At 41.4% G+C, this 22,826-nt stretch overlaps 1 protein-coding gene across 1 annotated transcript; it reads right to left on the reverse strand.

The window, feature by feature from the left end:
- Positions 1-6,352: 6,352 nt before the first annotated feature.
- LOC120302955 (keratin, type II cytoskeletal 4-like) lies at positions 6,353-22,219 on the reverse strand. The gene is made up of 9 exons (XM_039331983.1): positions 21,294-22,219; positions 17,908-18,119; positions 16,371-16,431; positions 14,635-14,730; positions 13,621-13,785; positions 13,115-13,240; positions 10,609-10,829; positions 8,229-8,257; positions 6,353-8,106 (listed from the first exon to the last, which is right to left on the reverse strand). The coding sequence occupies exons 1-9, from the start codon at positions 21,798-21,800 to the stop codon at positions 7,547-7,549; spliced, it is 1,977 nt and encodes a 658-aa protein (XP_039187917.1). The 5' UTR covers positions 21,801-22,219; the 3' UTR covers positions 6,353-7,546.
- Between the last annotated feature and the right edge of the window lie 607 nt (positions 22,220-22,826).

The raw sequence follows: 22,826 nt of genomic DNA on the forward strand, positions 1-22,826 counted from the left end.
AGACATTGAGGAAGAGAACATCAATAGGAATGGTTGAGGTGGGAGGGTTGAAGGAAGGGGGGGAAGGATGACAGGAATGGACAACAAAGGGTGTATGAATCGGCAGGCTAGGGAGTTGGAGGAGGGAGATGAGATAAGAACTGGCAATGGAATGCAAAAACGGCAGGCGGACCAGCAGCCCAACAGGACTCGTGTATTGCCGAATCGGAGGAGGAACCTTGCATTGGGTAGAGAGGAGGGATTGAGGAGTGTGTTAATGATAACAGCGCAGGGAGGGGGAGACAGCACAAGGATGACGGAGCAGAAAAATACAATGTTAGAGTGCAAAAAAAAGAGGGCGGAACAGTTAAGGCAGTCACAGGCAATCAGGAAGAGTGGCCCTGTCACGAGGGCAATGAATAGGCAATTGGATCAGCAAGGAGATAAAAAGAACTTCCCACCCCCTAAGCCCCACTCTGAGGACGCTGGCAGAGGACCAGCGAAAGCTAAGTTGTTTTAATCTTGTATATAACTGTTTTTATTGTTTTAAATGTTGTTTTAACAATAAATAACTGGAGTATACTCTTCCCGGAGATCGAAGATTGCATCATTGAACAAATATGCCCGGGATTCGTATTTTTATAACCATTAAGGTCCCATTCGTCATCTTCAGGCTGGTACTTTCAGCTTCGTGCTTCGAGGAGCAATGTGTGGTCTTAGCTGTTTCTTCCTTTTAACTGCCAGTGGGGGTATGAACTGATTGGGTTGGAGCTTGGCTGTGTTCTGATTGGGTGGAGGTGTGTTCTGATTGGTTAGGGGCGTGGCTGTGCTCTGATTGGCTGGGGGGTTGGCTGTGCTCTGATTGGCTGGGGGGTTGGCTGTGCTCTGATTGGCTGGGGGAGTGTTCTGTTTGGTTGTGCTCAGTCTGAGTTGCAGGGGGGTTTAAGATCTTGGGCTGCCTTGCTATTTTTTGGCTTCGCGTTCGGGGTCGTGCCTCATCTTCATGGTGGGTGTCAGTTTGCTTCATGTATGGATTGGAGAGGTTTAAAGTGGCTAATGATGCAGCTGTGGTCTGTCTTCTGGTTTGTGGTCATGCCTCATCATCGGTGTGGCTTTGGGTTTGCTTTTTGTGTGGATGTGTGGTGGTGACATCCTGTGTTGTTTTTGTGAGTGTGGGTCTGGTATCATTTTTTGTGTTAGGGGGTCGTTTGTCAATAAGGGCGGGTTTCCAAATGGCTGGTAGGTGGGAGGTATCATCTCGCTTGTTCATGCTGTGTGGGCGTTTTTCTATCTCGATGGCTTCTCTGATTATTCTGTTATTAAAATGTTCACTTTTGGCAATGGTTCTGGTATTTTTAAAGTCAATTTCATGTCCTGTGGCTTTAAGGTGTTGGACCAGGGAAGATGTTGGTTCCTCTTTTTTGACTGAGTTCTTATGTTCTTCAATGCATGCACTTATTCTTCTGTTGGTTTGTCCGATGTATGTGTTGGGACAAGCAGTGCATGGGATTTCATATACTCCTTGATTTTCTAACTCAATTTTATCTTTGGGGTTTCTTAGGATGGTGGATATTTTTCTGTTTGTGCAGAATGCTGTTTTGATGTTGTGTTTATGGAGGATCTTACTGATTCTGTCTGTGGTGCCTTTTATGTATGGGAGGAGGGCTTTGCCGTTTTCTTGTTCTTTGTCTTGGATTTTAGTGGGGGTTTCTTTTTGGATTAGGTTTGTAATCTTATTTCTTGGAATCCATTGGATGTTAGTACATTGGTGAGAGTGTGTAGTTCGGTTTTTAGGTGTTGTTCGTCAGCTAAGCGTTTTGTTCTGGAGATGAGTGTCTTGGCTACAGAGTTGATCTGTGCTGGGTGGTGGTGTGAGAGAGCGTGCAGATAGCGGTTTGTGTGTGTTTTCTTCTGGTAGATGGTGTGTCCTAGGGAGCCATTGGATTTCTTGTAGACTAAGACATCCAGGAAGGGAAGTTGGTTGTTAGCTTCTGTTTCCATGGTGAACTGTATTTTGGGGTGTAGGCTGTTGAGGTGTGTGAGGAAGTTGTCCAGTTTTTCTTTCCCATGTGGCCAGATTATGAAGGTGTCGTCTACGTATCTGAGCCAGAGTTTGGGTTTGTGATCCAATTTTTCTAGAGCTTGGGTTTCAAAGTGTTCCATGTAGAGGTTTGCAATGACAGGTGAGAGGGGTGATCCCATGGGTGCTCCTTCTGTTTGTTTGTATTTTTGTCCATTATAGATGAAGTATGTGTTGGATAGGCAGTGGTTGGTCAGATCTAAGATGTGTTTGGGGGGGTTATATTTGTTTTGGATAGCTGTCAAGGCTTCATTGATAGGCACTTGGGTGAAGAGGGATATGACATCGAAGCTCACGAGTAGGTCGCGGGGCTGTAAGTTTTGTTTCTTTATGATCTCTATAAACTGGAATGAGTTTTTTACATGTGAGGTGATGGATTCTGCATAGGGCTGTAGTTTTGTTCTAGAGATGAGTGTCTTGGCTACCGAGTTGATCTGTGCTGGGTGGTGGTGTGAGAAGCATGCAGATAGCGATTTGTGTGTGTTTTCTTCTGGTAGATGGTGTGTCCTAGGGAGCCATTGGATTTCTTGTAGACTAAGACATCTAGGAAGGGAAGTTGGTTATTAGCTTCTGTTTCCATGGTGAACTGTATTTTGGGGTGTAGGCTGTTGAGGTGTATGAGGAAGTTGTCCAGTTTTTCTTTCCCATGTGGCCAACATTCATTCATATCACCCCTACAATCTGAAGTTACTAAAAATCAACAGTAACAAAACAACACCTTCATAATCTGGCCACATGGGAAAGAAAAACTGATGAACAACACCTAAAAACCGAACTACACACTCTCACTAATGTACTTACATCCAATGGATTCCAAAGAAATAAGATTACCAAACTAATCCAAAAAGAAACCCCCACTAAAACCCAAGACAGAGAACAAGAAAACGGCAAAGCCCTCCTCCCTTACATAAAAGGCACCACAGACAGAATCAGTAAGATCCTCCACAAACACAACATTTAAGACAGCATTCTGCCCAAACAGTAAAATATCCACCATCCTAAGAAACCCCAAAGATAAAATTGAATTAGAAAATCAAGGAGTATACGAAATCCCATGCACCACTTGTCCCACTACATACATCGGACAAACCAACAGAAGAATAAGTGCACGGATTGAAGAACATAAGAACTCAGTCAAAAAAGAGGAACCAACTTCTTCCCTGGTCCAACACCTTAAAGCCACAGGACATGAAATTGACTTTAAAAAGACCAGAACTATTGCCAAAACTGAACATTTTAATAACAGAATAATCAGAGAAGCCATCGAGATAGAAAAACACCCACACAGCATGAACAAACGAGATGACACCTCCCACCTACCAGCCATTTGGAAACCCGCCCTTATTGACAAATGACTCCCTAACACAAAAAATGACACCAGACCCACACTCACAAAAACTACACAGGATGTCACCACCACACATCCACGCAAAAGCAAACCCAAAGCCACACCGATGATGAGGCACGACCACAAACCAGAAGCCAGACCACAGCTGCATCATTAGCCACTTTAAACCCCTCCAATCCATACATGAAGCAAACTGACACCCACCATGAAGATGAGGCACGACCACAAACGCGAAGCCAAAAAATAGCAATGCAGTTCACCCTGCAACTCAGACTAACCTGAGCACAACAAAGCCCCCACCCAAACAGAACACTCCCCCAGCCAATCAGAGCACAGCCAACCCCACAGCCAATCAGAGCACAGCCAACCCCACAGCCAATCAGAGCACAGCCAAGCTCCTAACCAATCAGAACACACCTCCATCCAAACAGAACACAGCCAAGTTCTCATCCAATCAATTCATACCCCCACTGGCAGTTAAAAGGAGGAAACAGCTACAATCACCCATTGCTCCTAGAAGCACGAAGCCGAAAGCACCAGCCTGAAGATGACGAATAAGACTTCGTTGAAACGTTGCCAAGACACTTCCAATTTTACATGGGAGAAAACCCGAATAACCAAAGACCTACATACATACATACATACATATAATATTATTATTATTTATTAATATTTATTATTATGCCTTACTATTATTATTATTATTATTATTTTTCTTCTGTGAACTACATGTAATGTCTGCAGCCATTGGTTCTGATATCAGAACAGCTGAGGACCTGTATGCAGTAGGAGCATTATGGTCAAGAAATATGTTAGTGATTTTCTAAATGCACTTCCTGGGCAAAATATTCATTCATATCACCCCCACAATCTGAAGTTACTAAAAATCAACAGTAACAAAACGATAAAACCTCTTATGATAGAAAACTATGTTTTGTCCTCACATTTAGTGAAATTTGCATTGTGGGCTTGCTTTTTTTAAAAAACACTGGTAGAAGCACATTCTCTGAAGCTAAGCTTAGAAAAAAATTACCTGCAAAGCAACATGTCACAAGCTATCTAAATCAGTATTTCTCAACCTTGGTCTGCTGGTTGGGGAATTCTGGGAATTAAAATCCATACATGGTTGCCATGTTTGAAAAACATTGGCCTAAATGATCTGTCAGTGCTCTCAGTGGAGAATGTGTGTGTCAGAAAATGGAATTTTTGTTCTATTTGTATATTCTGTTTAAAAACTCTATCCTCATAGAGCGATCCTCTACATAGAAGGTATAGGCGTAAACAAGAGATAGGATACAGTGGCATACTAGAGAGCTCATATTTGCTTATCCTCAAGTTGCTTACAAATTCTCACATATTCAAGTTAACATCTGAACGAGTTTACTTCCTTGCCAATTGTTTTGCCTCTCTAAAGCACTCTTGCTGGAAATCTTAAGTAGCAAAATGAAATGGTTCCCTTACTGAGGATTTTTAATCTGTTACTAATCTCCATATTAGGCAAAGATGCCCATGATGTGGTGGAGAAGTGACAAAATGTATATCATAATGCCATATCACAAACTTCATTCCATGTATCTGATGCAGCATCACAGTGCAAATCTATAAGGACAGAGCTTGAGTTGTAGCATCATGACACACACATCGGTATTTTGGCATCATCTGGTTTAGGAACAGATGGTTCTGAGAACAAGTTTTATGTGCTTGATTTGTTGACTTGGTGAGGTTCTGTGTGTTTAGAAATGTGAAATTCCATCTAAATTGATTGATTTGACACCTACATTTAAGAATTTGGGTTTCATCAGTTTTGTTGCAGAAATCCAGTATCTATTATATTTTCTTCTACTTTATACATGTTCCCTACTGAATATATATAAATTATACTCATTTGTATACCTGTTGCTCTGTAATGTATAGCTTTTTATACACAGCATTCCCATTGATATACCTTTGCATAGGGTTTCTGAACTTAAGAAATGTTCCAGCACAGGATGTCTAGTTGTATCTTGATTGATTCCATTTTGGTGGGTCACACAATTTTTTTCTTGGGGAAGCAGAGGGAGCAGGGAACCTCCATCTCATCACAGTGAATAGATTCAAAGGAATAATGCCACAGCTTTTAATTTCTATCAGAAATGTACAGAAAAACTACAGAACTAAATGAGACCCTTCAGATCAAACGTTGGATGAAGTCCAAGCGGTGTTCAGTTTTGTTCCTCAGTGTGATATGGCAAGGTTCTTTGGAGATAAAAGTAAAGGGGAAATCAGTGTGGATCAACTTATGGGGAGAAGCAATTCAGATGAGCTTCTGCACAGTCTCACAATGTGCATTGTGCAGCTGTGTAACTTCAAAGTGTAACGGTCCTTCACACAAGGAGTACTTGGAAGTATTCCTGATCTTCAGTGGAGAAGCTCAACATGAATAAATTCACATGTGCCTTTTTTCATGTGCATGGCTGATGCTTACTACAACCCAAAGTATGTCAAACATCCTATTCCCATTCAAATTGCAGAACTTTTCTTAAGCAAATCTGCAATAAATTGTAAATGCTTTATATGGATTTCTCCAAATATATTGCTTTCATGCATTCTATATGTAAACAATATACTTTAATGTATTAGTATTTTATGGAGAATTTAATATACTTTTGTACTCATGGAAGTACACTGCAAAGTTGAGAGAAATGCAGATCTGAAAAGCTAATTTTTTATCTTCATTTAGCTCCGGAAATGAGATGCCAGGTAAGCTTGAATTCTAATGTAAAGTAAATGAATTTTGCCTCTATGTCTACTTGACAGAGGGAGCTGGGCCAGCATGTATATATTTATTTCCAGTTTACAGAGAAAAAATTAGAGACAGAAGGAAGCAAGAAACAAAAACACTAAAGTGAAGCAGAAGCCAAATGCATGCATGCAGTTTATTGAAAATATAGAAGGAAGCTTGGAGTGCTTAATAAGGAGCAAAATATAGCAACAATGTAGATATTAAAGATATATGTCCTTTGCAACTAATCCTCAATCAAAATAGTAATGCATGCATTGAACTATGTATGGCAAAGCACACTTAATTAAAAAGATGCAACAGAATTTCACACTATAATGAGGAAACTTTCTAAAGTGTTACTTGGATTCAAATTTCTACTAATCTTTTTTGACAGAAACTTGGCTTTTACCAGTGACATCTGAGTATAGAAGCAGAGAATCTACCCGCATCATTCTCTTCATCCCAAGATTTCATAATTTCAATTCTGAATTCAGAATACAATTTTTTAACAATATGGGAAAATAAATGTGATCCCCATCCCCAATCTAATTGCAAGTCTAGCTGTAACAGGAAAAAAAAAAAATCAAAGGAGGTATTCCCGTGGGAAAATGGGTGCAAAGAAGTCAAGAGAAGAGATCAGTGTTAAAATGTGTATATGGTAAATCTTATCCTTGACGGGGGAAGGGAGGGGCAAGGGAAAGAAATGTTATTTGCAATCCCATCTTGGACAGTTAATATGTGGCTTCCCTTTCTGAAATGCTTTGCTAGGCACCAAGGACAAAAAGGAAATCAAAAACTAAAATAATATCCCTAATTCAAAAACAGGAAAAAAATAAAAATAAAATATTCCCAGTGTAAATTGGGGGAAAAGGAGCATACATGGTTGGAGACAGCTTGAAGAGTCTTAAAGACAGAAAACCCTGGCCATTACATGCTGAAGCAATCTACAGTAAGCTATATCAAGTAAATATAAGGTCCTGCTATTTCTTTCCCATGGGGTGGACAATCCAGAGGCCCTGTGAAGCCCCCAGATGCCTAGGCATGCCCCCCCCCAGAGCCTATTCATCATTTTTCAGCTCTTTTCAACCATTCAGCTGATTAATCAAGCAATTGATCAAGACTGGTTCTGGGGGAGGAAAGGAATGGCAGAAATGGAGGGGTTCTCAATTTTCCCTTTGAGAGGATTGATTCTGAATCTGCTCTGAGTAAGCCCCACCCATTCATTTGCCATGGCCATGCCCAATTTCTGAGGCTGGCTCCTGGCACACCCCAAACCCTCAATATGGTCTTAGTCTAAAGCGTGGCTGTTCTCAGCCATGAATTTAATGATTCATGCATCTGTCTCCACATGAAGTTCCTTCTTCCCAGCCCCTGGGATTTAGTACATAAATTTTCTGACTGAAGAACTGACTGATGTGACTTGGACATTTCTAAGCCCAGAGCTGCTCTCACCACGGGAAACCCCAAACACAGCTCCGGAGTTGCCTCCAGCCCCAGAATGATGTCCTCCCATGCCAGACCCTCCAGAAACATAGGTGGCTCCTGCACTATGGTGTATTCCACTATGGTGACTATTTACGCAGTTTCCATCTCCAGAAAGACCTGAGTTATGTCTGCCACCTCCAGAGGTCATTACACGCTTGGTGGAAGCATTGGCTGTGTAGCCACCACTGCTGGCACTAACCCCTCCTGCAGTTCCCAACCCAGCTCCATGTACCATCCCATGATTGACTCCAGCTGCCATGCCTCCTGAGCCTCCTGCAATCCTGGGGTCCATAGTGTGAATACAAGGTGCACTCCCAGTAGTGAAGCCTTCTCCCGTGCCATTAAAGTTCCCATGATTGTGTTCCATGCCTCTTCCTGCAGCAGCACTGTAGGCCGCTCCGACTCCCATTCCAGGGGGACACTCACCCACTGGGTGACCTCCACTAACCATTGCTGTAAAGGTGGCAGACAAGAGAGGTTCCGTTACTTTGATGGCAGGCTTGAAAATTTCAAGCACACAGTATTTGATCACACATTTTTAAGTGGGGCGGGGGGGGGATGTTCAATATACTCACCAACACTGACAGGGTTGCCTGTGTAAATCCTGTTAGGATGAGAAAAGTGAAAATTAGAACCAGAAGTGAAGGGTGGCTATACTAGACCATATTCTTAAAAGACTCCGTATTTCAAAAACAAACGTTTTGCATTCTTTGTCTATAGACAGTACTATATTCACTGTCATAATGGTCAGTGCCACTATTTAAATAGGATGTTCTGGCTTGTGGCTAGCACATCTGGACTGCAGAAGTCCTTGTGGTCCTTAAATGGAAGTAAAATCACATTTTTCTGCCATCTCATGTTGCCTGGATTTTGGTAACTCACAGAAATGATGCACAGAAAGGTGGGTGAAGGGACCCTAAGTGTGATGCCCCCTTCGGATCCCAGTTTGGAGGAGGAGGAGGAGGAGGAGGAGAAGGAGAAGGAGTTGGAACTCGGAGCATCCAAGGGGGATGGCATGTCTACCCTGGAATGTCTGGAGGGGGCAAGGGCTAAGGATTATGCTGTCCCAGACCCTCTGACATTGGGGGAGGTGGTTGACCAGATGGAGATTTGCCTGCCCTCACAAATGCAGAGGAGGATAGCCTGTAGACAGGCAATGGTGAAGAGAGGCAATAGATCAGGAACAGCTGCCTCCTCCACCTGATCCAAGGACACAGAGAGTGGAGCAGAGGGAAGCTCAAAAGAGGTTTGTGAGGCTGCTAGTTAATAGGCCACCCCACCCCTCCTTACAAAAAACACCTGGGTTGAGCTGATTTAATTAGAGGCTGGGGGAGGATGTCTTTGTCAGGAACAATTGTTTGCTTTACACGCACTTCCCCAACCATTGTAAACCCTGATTTTGGATCGGGTTTCTGCCCTGTGGACTTTGAACCTTGTTTGTGGACTCCAGACTTTGCCTTGTGGACTTTGAAACCTTGTTTATGAACTACAGACTTCCTTCTTGCCTTGTGAATCTGCTCTGATGAATATTGTTTAGTTTGTGGGATTGTGTGGCATTGACTTGGCTGGCTGCCTTCGGGAAAGTTTGGGGTGGAGTGTAATATGTAAGGATTTCATCCACACAGTTAAGAAATGAGTGAAATGGGACAGGAAGGCTATTTCCAGTTGCCTCACAATCTACTTATCCAACTGTCCATGTGTTGGGAGAACATTTATTGATCAGCCTTCCCCAGCCTGATTATCTGTAGAACAGCTTCCCAAGCTCTCAATAAATAAAAATTTGGTCTCTCTGGTAGAGAATTTATGGAGTTGTAATCTAAAACACTGAGAAGTTATAGAGAAGAGTCTATCCTATGAGCATACATTCCACCTCCCTCCTTATGCAGAAACATGCACAAATATTTAGCATTATGTAAAATAATTATATTAACAATGAAAACATCTGGACACTACTTGAACACCATTAGCATTGAAAAAATCACTGCCAGTCAATTGCAAAAGGCAGCTTTACTTGGAACAAGTCACACCTTGCTACAATAACTTTAACACCCTCAAACAACATCAGCCTATCCCAGGTCCTTGGGAAAGACTCAATAGGTGGATAAAAATGCCAAATCCAATCTGGCTGAATGTGCAACCAACATAATAAAGCTTATGAAAAGCTGAATGAGGTGAATCAGTCTTCCCAGGTTTCAAAAATCTAGAGAACTCTTTTCTGATATCTAGTAACTCAGTAGATTCTTATGCTACATATCTGATTTCCATACAGAGAAAGTAGAATAGGGTCTCCAGGTGTTGCAAATAATAACATCTTTCAGAAGTCATATCTTCCTGCTGATTCTGGAAAGGTAACCATAGAGATCTCCCAGTAAAAACTAACTTACATTCTCAGGATGGGTATGTAAGGACACTTCTTTTCAATATTTGATTCTTTATTTTAGAATTGTACAGTACATTATTCCCAGCCTCACCCAATCAATCAAATCACCTAATCGTAACACTGGTGATTCATTGGGTATCTTTCCTTCCATAAATATAGCATATTGCCAGTCTGATGCCTTCCTTTTTAGTCTAGCATTCAAAATGCCAGTTTCCCACATTTAGTATCTTTTATACAGAAATGCAGGGCTTTTTTTTTTTATCATAGAATGCCCAGAATGGAGTTCCAGCACCTTTTTTGGATGGAATCTTGTAGGGTAGGCAAGGCGGGTTGTATGGTGTGTGTGAGTTCCTGCATTTTTTTTTTTTTTTTACAAAAAAAGAACTGCAGAAATGTATAACATAACAATCTAAGGTTTGGGTGTTTAACCTTCCAGTTTGTCTTGACTATTGATCATATTGATTAGGATTAGGATGAATATCTAGAAAACCACAGATTGCTACCCCTTATGATAGCTGGGCATTGCAAATATGTCTTTTTATATTTTTCTAAATATATTTAGAAGTGCATCTCACCTGCTCTCTTCTCCTTCCAGCAGTGCCTCATAGGTAGCAATTTCAATATCTAGAGCCAGCTTAGTGTTTAGCAGCTCTTGGTAATCACGGAGCAGGCATGCCAGTTTATCTTTTGACTGCTGGTAGGCTGTCTGCAGTTCAAGATGCTTAGTTCGAGCATCTTTTAGGGCAATGTCGCCACGTTGCTCAGAGTCACAAATGGCTGACTGAAGACTGGAAACCTAGGATCAGGAGAAGAAAAGCTTAAGGATATGTAGTGTCAACTGATTAAGGCAGTGTGAAACAGAGGTATGTTGAATCTGATCCATGATGACTGTCTGCAGTGTTGAAGAAATTATCTAAAGGAGCCATTGTCTTTCCTCTCAGCTAATTAAATTGGTCAGGGATGTTGGTAGAATCAAAAGCAGATAGAGAAGACACATGGAACAAGTAGGGAAGTTACTTGAACTCTGAGAAATAAGGGAAACCGCATATTAAACATGTGAGAATCCACCATGTTATCTGCTCTATGATACCTCCTCTATGATACCTGTGCCCCAAAGTCACAATATTGTACAGTCTCTCTATCCCCCCTTCTTCCATCGCTACTCAACCTGCTGTCCAGTAACTCCTTATGCAATGAACAAAACAGCTTAGCACAGGGAAGTGAATGGGATGAGGACCTAACAGGGCAAACGATGGCAAAGAATGAAGGAACTAAGATACAGAGACCACCAGCAATATCAGAATCTTTGTTCTCTTGCTATAAGTTTTATTGCCATAATAAATCATAATAAATAGAATATATATATACTATTTTCACTCATTGAGAGCTAACCATATTTCTAGAAAAAGGAATATACTGGTAGGTATCATTCCTGATTGAATATTTCAGTCAGCATGTCATGACATACTATTCCTGCCAACCAGGTGGCAAAGTAATTGTGCTATTTTTAATACAGGCCTTGCTTCAACTTGCCCTTTAGATTTCTTCCCCACTTCCAGTTTGCATTAGCAAACTTCATTTTATTTCATTTAGATTTTTGCTTTTACAGGGCACTATGTATTATCTATGTAAACCAATATAATTCTAATATATTTTAGTTTTGCTGTGAAATGGAGGCTGATCATGTTTTCTTGAGCAGAAATCTAATAACAACATTGCAATATTTATGCCTAAACTGCCAATCTTATTTCCTAGTCTGGGTGTTGTTTTCTAGAAATCTTTTCTCAATGTAATTCCATTCTGTATCTAATATTCCCAAATCTTTATATATTATCTGATTCTTTATATTACGAGAGTCTGATAATCTGAAATTACTGCCATTAATATTTGATTTCCAAATTTTATATTTCGTTTCAATGGTTGTTTTCAACCCTTGAAATAAACATACATAGCTAATATGTGGGTGGCATTTAACTATTGATCAGCTTCTTTGCAGTCACGCTAGAGATATTACATATTTTAACGTAGCCGTGCCTGGTATAATATATGCAAGCCTTGGACAGCTTCTATTTGTTTCTAGCCACAGCAGGTGGCAGCATCCCATTGACCTTGTCTGATCTGAAATAATCCAATTCAAACATGGTTAGGATTTGGAAGATTGTCAGGAAATCCCACAGTTAGATCAGGAAACTGAAAAAAAAAAAAAAAAAGACCAGAAGCCAAACACAATTCAAGACAGATTTTCTTATTTGTTTTTATGGTAAGCTAATTCTATCCTTCAAATATTTTTCCTCCTTAGAAAACAAATGTACGTTTGTGGAGAGAACGGGGATTATTCTATTTGCTTTTGGGGTGATAGTGGAGGGGGAGAACAAGACCTTGATAGCACATAGGTTCCCTTATAGCAGTGGTGGCGAACCTATGGCACTCAGAGCCTTCTCTGTGGGCACAGGCACCATTGCCCCAGCCCCGCCTCCCCCCATGCCCCCCTCCTCACCAGCAGCCCCCCCAGAGGAGAGTCATCCCCCCAGCATGGCCCACGCAGAGCAGTGCAGCCAAGGTCATGGCAGCCAGGCAGCAGGGACATGACTCCGCTCTCGCACCCTGTCATGCACAGTTGATGCTCGGGGCGCAGGTGGAAGGAGTGGCTGCCATAGAGCTGCTGGGCTGCCTGGGTGATCTGTGGCAGGCCATAGAGGTGGTGGGTGGCTCTGCGGGCAGGGGCAGAGCAGGGGCAGAGCAGGCAGGGGCGGGGGTGGAGCGGGGGTGGGTGGTGGTGGTGGGGAGGGGCCGTTTTTTGGGCACTTGATCTCTAAAAGGTTCGCCATCACTGCCTTATAGTTTTCCACTGTGGTATTTCCAAAATGAGGCTGAAAGAATACATTGCAATCCAGTGGGCATTCCAGAATAGCACCTGAGAGGAATCTTCAAAGAAAACCACAGAACTTTTCTTTTTCTTTACAATGAGTCTCTTTGAAAGGATCAATAAAATCTTGAGATTCCAGAAAATGTGTTTACCTGCTATTGTAGGAAAACAAGATCATTCAAGACAAAGCAATAAAATAAGATTGATTCCCCTACCTGCTTCTTTGCATTATCAGTATCTGCTTGCAGCCTCTGGACCACCCTGTTGAGCTCTGCAATCTCGTGCTGGTTGTTTTTCAGTTCTTCATTGAATTTTCCTCGATTGTTCTGAATCTCTGCAATCTAATAAATGAAAAACAAAAGAATTCAGCTTCATTCTTACTGTCATTTGAGCAATTGATGACATATCAACATTAAAAAAAATAATCATTTACTGTATTTTGTGGTATAGGGCCCACCAGCATGGTATATAATTGTATGTTATAATAGCTATGATTGTAGATATAAAGTGGACAGAAAGATCTGAAGAAGGCAATAAGACTTGGGGGAGGAGGACACTGTTACTTTTCCTAGTGGTCAAGTGCTTTGTTAAGCATCTGTCCTGACAGTTCATGCCAAAGTTTGCTTCCCAATCCCCAACTCATGGATGAGTTTACTAAACAAAGAGCTTAATTGTTGCATCCTGATCTGCTTGATTTTGAGACTATCAAACTAATGCTCACCTTGCTATGGTAAAAAGCTTCAGCTTCTTGCTTGCTGGTGTGAGCAATATTCTGATACCAGGCTTCTACGTTCTTAAGGATGAGGTCCATATCCAGGGCACGCGTATTGTCCATTTTCAGAACCACAGAAGTGTCACAGATTTGGTGGTTGAACTGAGTTAATTCCTGTAGAGCATATGATTCCAAAATAAGTTCCCACATCCTTGTAGGGATATATATATATATATAACATTACATGTATAGACTGTGGCATGCAAAAAAAAAAAGCCAGTTACTTTCGGGTGCGCCATTCCTGATGCAACACATGCAGGTTTCTGCTGTTTGGGTCCAAACATAGAACAAATAAGGGACTATTTTGTTCTGTGCACAGAATGATTATGTCAGTCTTGGCAGAAGTCGCTTAGGGTGAAGGTGGGAGAAATGGGACAGAAGCCAAATACATCGGGGATTGAAGGGAGGGAGGGAAGAGACTGAGAAGATGAGTGGGTGAACAGGACAGTGGGATATACCATGCTAGGAATTGGTGAGAGCAGTAATAGCAGCTGAAGAGAGAGAGGGATGAGAAGGTACTGGGAAAATGGGATGAATGGGCAGGAGGGTGGAATATACCATGATGGAAACTACTGACAAGAAGTGCTGCATTGTCTTGCCCTACAGGCCTATCTGGATTATGTTTCACCTGAAACAGCCAATGCATTCTAGGTTCCAGTTCTGACCCAAAATGGTTCCAGAACCTCCAGAACCTGATGGTTTGCTCCAAATTTTAAACCAGACATTTCCCCTGCTTCTTATACACCCCTACATTATTGCCTTCTACTGCTTAACAATTAAAGTATGTTGGTCTTGTTTTAGGGCCCCTAGAAGTAAATGTCATTAAAAGAATGCATATTGAGCAAAGCTGTTAGGGCAGTGGTGGATTAGGACCACAAACCCACAATGATGTTCCTAAAAGAAAGTTGTTGTTATTCTCTATGGATATGTTACCGAAAGGTTTCATAAGAACTAGATACTCACCTCTGCAAAGATACGCCTTAGAACTTCCAATTCTTGTGCTAAAACATCAACTTTAGATTCTAGCTCTTCTTTAGTGAGGAAGACACAATCAACGTCCTATGTAGAGAGGAAATTGTATTTTTTTTTTTAAAAAAGGAAGTTTCATACAAAATAAAAAAGTCTTTTTATGGGGCAGAGGGAACTGTATATTCATTTTGATGATGTAATAAGGAAAACATTTTTGAATATCATCTCATATATAAGATGGATCGTATACCATTTTTAATCATATCTGAAAGTGAGTGCCGTGAAGTGCCAAGGAGCTGATAATTAAGCAGACATTCCTAAATTGCAGCATTTACTGTAAAATCTTATAAATCCATCCAAGAATGCTGATGCAGCGAGTATACAATGTAAACTTGGAAAAGGGCTAAGGATAGATATTAGAGTCTATTCATCCCAGAAATCATTTTTTTGTGTGTGTGTTTCCTCTATGCGCATGGACTTATTGCCATCATTTAATGCAGGGGTGTCAAACTTAATTTCATTGAGGGCTGCATCAGCATTGCAGTTGTCCTCGGGGGGGCAAGTAGGTGTGGCCAAGGTGGGCGTGGCCTAATGGGTGGGCGTGGTTGGAGTGGGTATGGCCTACTGGGTGGCCATGGTCAGCTCTTCATCATTTGCGTCAAGGGTGCCTGTGGGGGCCTGGGCAGGAGTGGGACAGATCTGAGGGTCTCTGGCAGAAGGGGTTGGGACCAGGGCAAGTGCCAAGGCATGGTCCACTGGAAGAACCTCACTGTTCCTCTCAGGCCATGCGAGGGAGGGCTGGATGGTGCCCCTTCGTGAGGAATGAAGAAATTCACTGCCTGGAAGTGGCTAGCACAAGGCCCTTGCCTACTTCACATATCTGGCTTGGTGGGCTTTGGGGGAGGGGACGCCATGAGCAATGTGAAAGTCAATGTTACCTGCGCAATGCCATCCAGCCCCCAGCCTGCCTGCTTTTGGCAGGCAGCGAAGCATTCTTCTCACAGTGCCGAGAGGCTGAGCCAGGCAGCGTGAATCCAAAAAGAAGCACGATGCCACCCAGCCCCCAGCTTGCCTCGTTTCAGCAGGCAGCATGGCGTTCTCCTCACAGTGCCGAGAGGCTGAGCCAGGCAGTGCGAAGCTTGCCAGCTTTGCACCTTGCTGCCTGCTGAAATCGGGCAGGCTGGGGGCTGAGTGGCAGCACGCTTCTTTTTGGATTCGCGCTGCCTGGCTCAGCCTCTTGGCACTGTGAGGAAAGCGCCCCACTGCCTGCTGAAACCCCTTCCCCGGAGCCCATCAAGCTGTATGTGAAGTAGATGAGGGCCATTTGCTGGCCACTTCCAGGCAATGGTGCATTTCTTCATTCCTCACAAAGGGTGACACCTCCCCAGCATGCACTCAGGGGGTAGGGCCGACGCGGCAGGGGCTGGTTCCTCGCTGTTTCCAGACGGCCTTGTGGAGTTAAGACTGAATACATTTCAGCATAGATGGCCACCACAAAATTGTACATTGGCTCCCAGGCAGCCTGGGCTGGGGCCAAGGCAGCGGGGGCCATTCCCTCACTGTTTCCAAGATGGCTTCATGGGCCACATGAAACCATGTCGCGGGCCGCATCTGGCCCCCGGGCCTTGAGTTTGACATGTCTGATTTAATGTATCTACAGAGGTCTAGCTAAATTAAAGAACCTCCAAGTGCAAAGTTTCACGTATTTTTGTTTTATGTTTAAAATTTACCTTTTTGAGCACCACAAAGTCATTCTCTGCTGTTGTACGCCTATTAACCTCATCTTCATATCTGCATTAGAGAGAAAGGAAGGCTGGTTCTTAATGTCAAGAAAAATTTAAATTAAAAGCAGGTCTCGCTGGTATGTTTTCATCAGATAATTCTGCCACCTTTTCATCCATTTAGTTAAAAGACCTCTAGGTTCTCTTCAAGGCCAACAGATTCACCCCAGGTGACTTACAGTACATAAACCAAATATAAGTAAAATACTACAACAGCGACCCACGGGCCGGATGCATCACAAACAGGCCACTTCTACCCTGGCTCTGCAAAGGCAACAAATGTCACGATACATCATGATACACATCATGTGACGCGATCGAATTTGACACCAATGAGTTAATGTATCCCTTTGAATAATGAACTACCTAAGCAACAATTTGAAACTCAAGCAAAGCCCTAGATATTTGTTGGAAAATTGATTTTTTAAAAAAAGTTTTTAAAAAAATAATACTCAGATAAGCAAGGTGTTCCATAAACTGGAACAATCAAGAAAAGAAACTTCCCTTGTTTTTACACTGTAATTACTAACCTGTAGCTATCATATCATGTTGTAGAGAGCTGGTTAGGTCTAGTGATTAAAGCACCAAGCTGGAAACCAGAAGGCTGAGTTCTCATCCTGCCTTAGTCATGAAAGCCTCTGGGTGATTTTGTGCCAGTCACTATTGCTCTGCCCTATAATGTCAGACTCTAGTGACAAGCCAGTCAGCCAATTCCTGTCACACGAAATGGATTAACACTGATAAACATGGATGGATTAACCCTGATCTGATAAAAGCAGACCCTGCACATTATGGAAAAAATGCTAGGAATTTTTTTTAAAAAGGCTACCATGAACTCAGTGGTGATGTCAATACAATTTATATCAGTCTTTCTCAATCTGAGTTTCACTGGAATCGCAGCTCTCAAAATTGTCAGGACTACTGGCTGGAATTGCAATCCCAGCACATCTGGAGAATGGCAGATGGGATAAATACAGATAGTCCTCAACTTACAACAGCTCATTTAGTGACCATTCGAAGTTACAATGAAAAAAAGGGACATATGACCCTTTTTCATATTTATGACCATTGTAGCGTCCTGATGGTCATGCAGTCAAAATTCAGATGGTTGATAACTGATTCATATTTATGACACTTGCAGTGTCCTGGGGTCATGTGACACCTTTTTTTGACCTTCTGATAAGCAAAGTCAATGGGAAAGCCAAATTCAGTTAACAACCTTGTTACTAACGTAACAACTGCAGTGATTCACTTAACAATTGTGACAAGTAAGGTCGTAAAATAGGGCAAAACTCATTTAACAAATGTCTCGCTTAGCAACATAAATTTTGAGCTTAATTGTGGATGTAAGTTGAGGACTACCTGTATTTAGATCCTGCCTAGATCCTGGTAGACTTTATCTTGAAATGCAGCTGATCAGATTCTTATCTGGGGAGGGGATTTCAATATATTGCCAAGCTTTAATCTTCCAAATATGTTTACTCACCTAGACCTATATTCCTCAACTAGTTCCTGCATGTTCTTCTGTTCATGTTCCAGTTTTTCTCTTTCAGTTAGGACACATTCCAGTTGTTTCTTAAGTGAGGCAATGAAATTTCCATAGTAGGCTTCAAGGTTCTTCCGGGTAGGCTGAACATGCTGATTCAGTAATTCCCATTTAGTAGAAAGAACTTTGTTCTGCTGCTCCAGGGATCGAACCTGAAAGAAACAATCTTTCCAGTAAGTCTTCCAACAAAACCAGTTTCTCATAGTGGATTAGCTGAGGGTGGCCTTATACCAAATAATCAAGGGATTCCTGCATCTTTAATAGTGAGATAGCTTCAGGGGGCTTCAGGATTTGTCACTTATTTCTATATTATTATTAAAGGTATAGTAATTCCACCTTCCTTGGTATCTGATAATCTAACGAAAAAGCATAAATTATGTGTGTCCTAGAATGTGCATCCTCCCTGAGAAAACACTTGAAATTGGTATGAATCAAACACAATTTTAGTCTTTTGTTTGTTTATTTTAAGCTGAAGGCTATTTCACAGATGCAACGATAGCCTGTGTTTGCTATAGTGCATTCAGGAAAGAACCACACCTACTTATTGCTCTCTGCAATTATAACTATGCTTGGCAAACTATCTTTCTCACCGTTCCCCAGGCTCTGTGCCCTGAAGTACCAGTTGGCTGTCAAACAAGGAACAATTCTTTTCACCTGCTCACTTTGCCTGCTGATGCTGTTATTGCATGACAGGTGAGCAGATGGAAAGGGAGATGGGGAGAATTTGGGAAGGGAGCTAATTAGAACTTGGCTTGGAAAAAAATATGCAGTGGGTGGGGTGGGGGAATTGATCATTACTCAAAACTCCCCAATCAATCTAGCAATCTATCTATCTCCAGTATCTATGATTTGCTTCATTCAGTTGAGCATCTGGGCTCAATTCTGAAACGGTCTGTACAGGTCCAAGTTTGTCTCTTGGAGATGTGCTGGGTTTACAGTTCCTCAGACTTTCCAGCCTCAGGACTCTTGGCCCACTTTCTTGGGAATCCTAAGAATTCTAGACCCAAGACGTGTAGAGGGAGCCAAATGGAGGATGCAGAACTATACAAAATAATCTGATGGAGTGAAGGTCTGTGAGCTCTTCTGCTTCCAAAACTGGAGGTGACACAGGCCAATATTTTAAAATTTCTCAAAATATTTCATCTTGTATGCTTCAGCCCTGTCTTGCTGATATGTAAAAGATTATAGTCAACTTTTGAATTGTTTGTGCAAATATAATAGTTTCCAGAAGAGACCTTGCTGTTGATTACCATAAAGTGGGACTTTTCTGTGGCTGGTCATTTGTGCTGGAGGGCCCAGCTATGATGTGTTTGAAGCAAATCATTGCCCAGACCTTCTTTTTGTGAGAGTTTGGTGCTTAATTAACTTGATTTGTCATGGATTTACTTTAAATTATTTTTCTCTTTCTCTTGAATGTTTGACAAAACATTTAAATATTTTATTACCATCATGTTTGGCATTCTATTCCATACTACTGTTGTAGACAAAAATGTCTCTTACAGCAATAGCTTTATACAGTTTAGACATAAATCTAAGATGGTTGAGAACAAGCTGAAACAATTTACAAATAATTTTTTCTAGTCATTTAATTGATGGGCTGAATGGACAATATGAATTTATAGCCCTGGTGTTGCTGAATTAATCAAACATAGACCACAAAGCATAAACCTACAAAGCACAGCACAAAGCCTAGAGCTAAAAAGAAAAAACTAAAAAGAATTTCAGTTTTGAATGGTTAAGTTGGTAGAAATAAAAAGAAAGCAATTTCTGGGGTTTTTGTTTAGAGTATGAGGTATGAGGAAAGTGGGGTGATCCTGTCTAGGCTGAAAGCTAAGCAGGGTCAGAACTGGTTAGTATTTGGATGAATGACTTCTACTGAATGTCAAGGTTGTCAGCTAGACTTGAAACCTGAAAAACTACTCTAGAAGAAGAGTATGGCAATCTGTATTGTTACCAACAATATCCATGTAATGGACAATGAAGTATATATCCCTGTAATCTCCAGCAGCTGAGCTCAGTTTAAAAGAAACTACAAGAAACAAGTAAATTTCTTGGCAAGATTTTTCACAAGTGGTTTGCCATTGCTCCTTTCTAGGGTTGACAGAACATGACTGGCCCAAGATTACTCAGCTGGCTTCATATCCAAAGTGAGACTAGAACATACTGTCTCTCAATTTCTAACTTGATGTTTTAACCACTACACCAAACTGACTCTCAAGTTCCAGATATTCTAACTCATTTTGGCAAGTCAATTTTTGCAATGGCGAAATGCTTCATGTATACAGATGACCTCACAATTGCTGACAGACACTCATTTGAATTAAACAAGTGACTGATCATGAAATTATTTTGTGGCTCTGATTTATCATTAGATTGGAGGGCACATATTTAAAATTTGCAGAAAATAAAACGGAAATGGAAGAAACAGCTTCTCATTTCTACTGCTTCCTTCAATTTTCAGTTCAATTGCAGTGAATTGGGATTTCAACCATTGCTTCCTATTCAGGTATCTTATACTAAGTAAACAGATCTATATAGATCCAAGTAATAACTTATTGAAACAATTACATTTATGAACATCTTCTCTACTTGTCTTTCTGGCCAAATCAATCACATCCCTCCCCTGTTATAATTTCATCTCAGATTTTAAAAAATAGGTTTTTCTATATGGCAAATATAAGGTTAGATAATGCTATTACTTATAAAAATGAGTCTTAATCCTAAAGTTAATTGAAGTTGGAACAAGGCTAGGATTAGGGTTAGAAAAGCCAAGTAATTTTGATTAACATATGATGGACCCTAACACGGGGAGAGTAGAATAGTATACATTTGCAGTAGGTCTGAAAAGCAAAGCAGAAAGATGGATATGGAAGGAACAGAAGCTATTGCCTTTCAATGAAGGAAATCTCAGCCATAAAATTCCCGATTCAAATATTCCCTCTTAGAAAAAATCGTCTCCCCACCCTCCTGAGTGGTGAAGGCATAATGCTGATCTCTGTCTGAGGGTTTTTATCATATTTACTAAGATAACAGAGCTGGCAATCTGAACCCTAACTATATTCCCAGTCTCTCTTGATGCACACAAACAAACAGGCAAGTCCCTTTTTACAAAATGTCATAATTCAGGAAAGATTTCTTATTATTAGTTCCTAGCCTGCCAAGAAGGATGCAACAGGGGGCAGTTAGATATTTGTTCTAGATAGAATGAGGGAGCAATGTAGCAAGAGACGAAGAAAAGGGGAATAGATGGATTATCCCAAATTATTCTTAAACATATAAAAATTGAGAGTTGAAAAAAAGAGAGAGAAAGATGGACAAACTCCTACCTTATCGATGAAGCAAGCAAACTGGTTGTTCAAGATTTTCATCTCTTCTTTCTCATGTGTCCGTGCTTTATGCTCCTCGGGATCAACTCCAAGAGAAAGCGGCTTCAAGAGGCGCTCGTCAATAGAGACCCCCCGGATCCCTTCGCTTCTCGTGCTAGTCATGCTGCCCATTCTACCATATCCTCCATATCCACCCTGGCACTCAGCACCCCCATAACCTCCACCAAACCCTCCGCTATAAGCATGAGCCCCCATTCCCATCGCCTGCCCTCCCATTCCTATGCACTGTCCACCAACTCCCGCATAGATTTGTCCTCCATAGCCTTGACTGTAAGACATTCTTTGGCTTCCACTAAAATTATTCAGGCTCATGCTGGAGTAGCCACCGGCCCCACATGGTCTTCCATATGGCTGGCATGGAGGAGCAGAGCTTCGGCCACCCACCATAGAAGCAGAAGAAAATCGCCTTGATCCACCTAAGCATCGAGACCCGACAGGTATGTTCATCGTTAGGATTGGTGTTTCTGGATTTTTGAAAAGAGTTGAGAAAACTACGAGTGAAGCAGTGGGATGAGGGAAAAGCAAAAGAGCAAAGGCAAGGGAGTCCCTTTGATTTGCAAGCAGGGCTTCTCTCTTTTATATGGCTCAAGAGGTGCACGGGATGCAAAAAAAAAAAAAAAATCATGAAACAACCTGGGTTTGGTTTGCCTAGCAGCTAGAATCTATGCTCCCGAGCAAAAATCTTTGTCATATGGGAAATAGCGTGAAATTAAAAAAAATGCTAGGCTTGCAAGCTTCCCTCTCTGTCTCTTGTGTCTGGCTTTAATTAATCTGCTTCCTCAATGTATAATTATAATCAACCAAAATACTTCAAGTGGCTTATTTATAGGGCAGTTTCACTTGCAGCTTCATCTCTTTTTATGTTTAATTATCTGGATGGAATGCACCATTCTTGATAAGGAGCAATGGTTTGGAATTGTTTATTTATCTGCTCTCCTGCATGGAGACATGGAACAAGAAGAGGTGGAATGCATTAGGCCACAAAAATCTGACTCAGAGCAAAAATTCAAAGCAAACTTAGAGTTACTCACCTAACTAAAAACCTCAAAGCAATCCTCCCCCCCACTTTGAAATAATAATATCCGTCAAACATCTTGAGGGGAGAGTTGATCAAGCTTACATCCCCAAATTGGTACCCACAGATATTAAGATATTACTCAGGGCAGGAATCCAAAATTTGCTGATGATTAGAGCTGAAGTTTCAAGTGTCAGAAGTGCAAAGTAGAGTTTCCATGAAGTCCTGTGAAGGAAGGAGAGAATGGCACAAAGTTTAAACATAAGGGAGGCAGCAGCTTCATTTTGTAAGAGGGGAATTGCTTGTCCGAGGAGGCTGCTTATATTCTGGATATCTTTTTATACAGTAGAATGAAATTCACAGTGAAATGCTGTAGATATAGTCTATTTGGACTTCAATAAGGCATTTGACAAAGTAGATTACAACCTACTTCTTGGTAAGATAAGTCAATGTAGGAT

This window comes from Crotalus tigris, unplaced genomic scaffold, assembly GCF_016545835.1.
Source record: "Crotalus tigris isolate CLP2741 ecotype Arizona unplaced genomic scaffold, ASM1654583v1 scf7180000024441.2113493, whole genome shotgun sequence".
Taxonomy (NCBI): domain Eukaryota; kingdom Metazoa; phylum Chordata; class Lepidosauria; order Squamata; family Viperidae; genus Crotalus; species Crotalus tigris.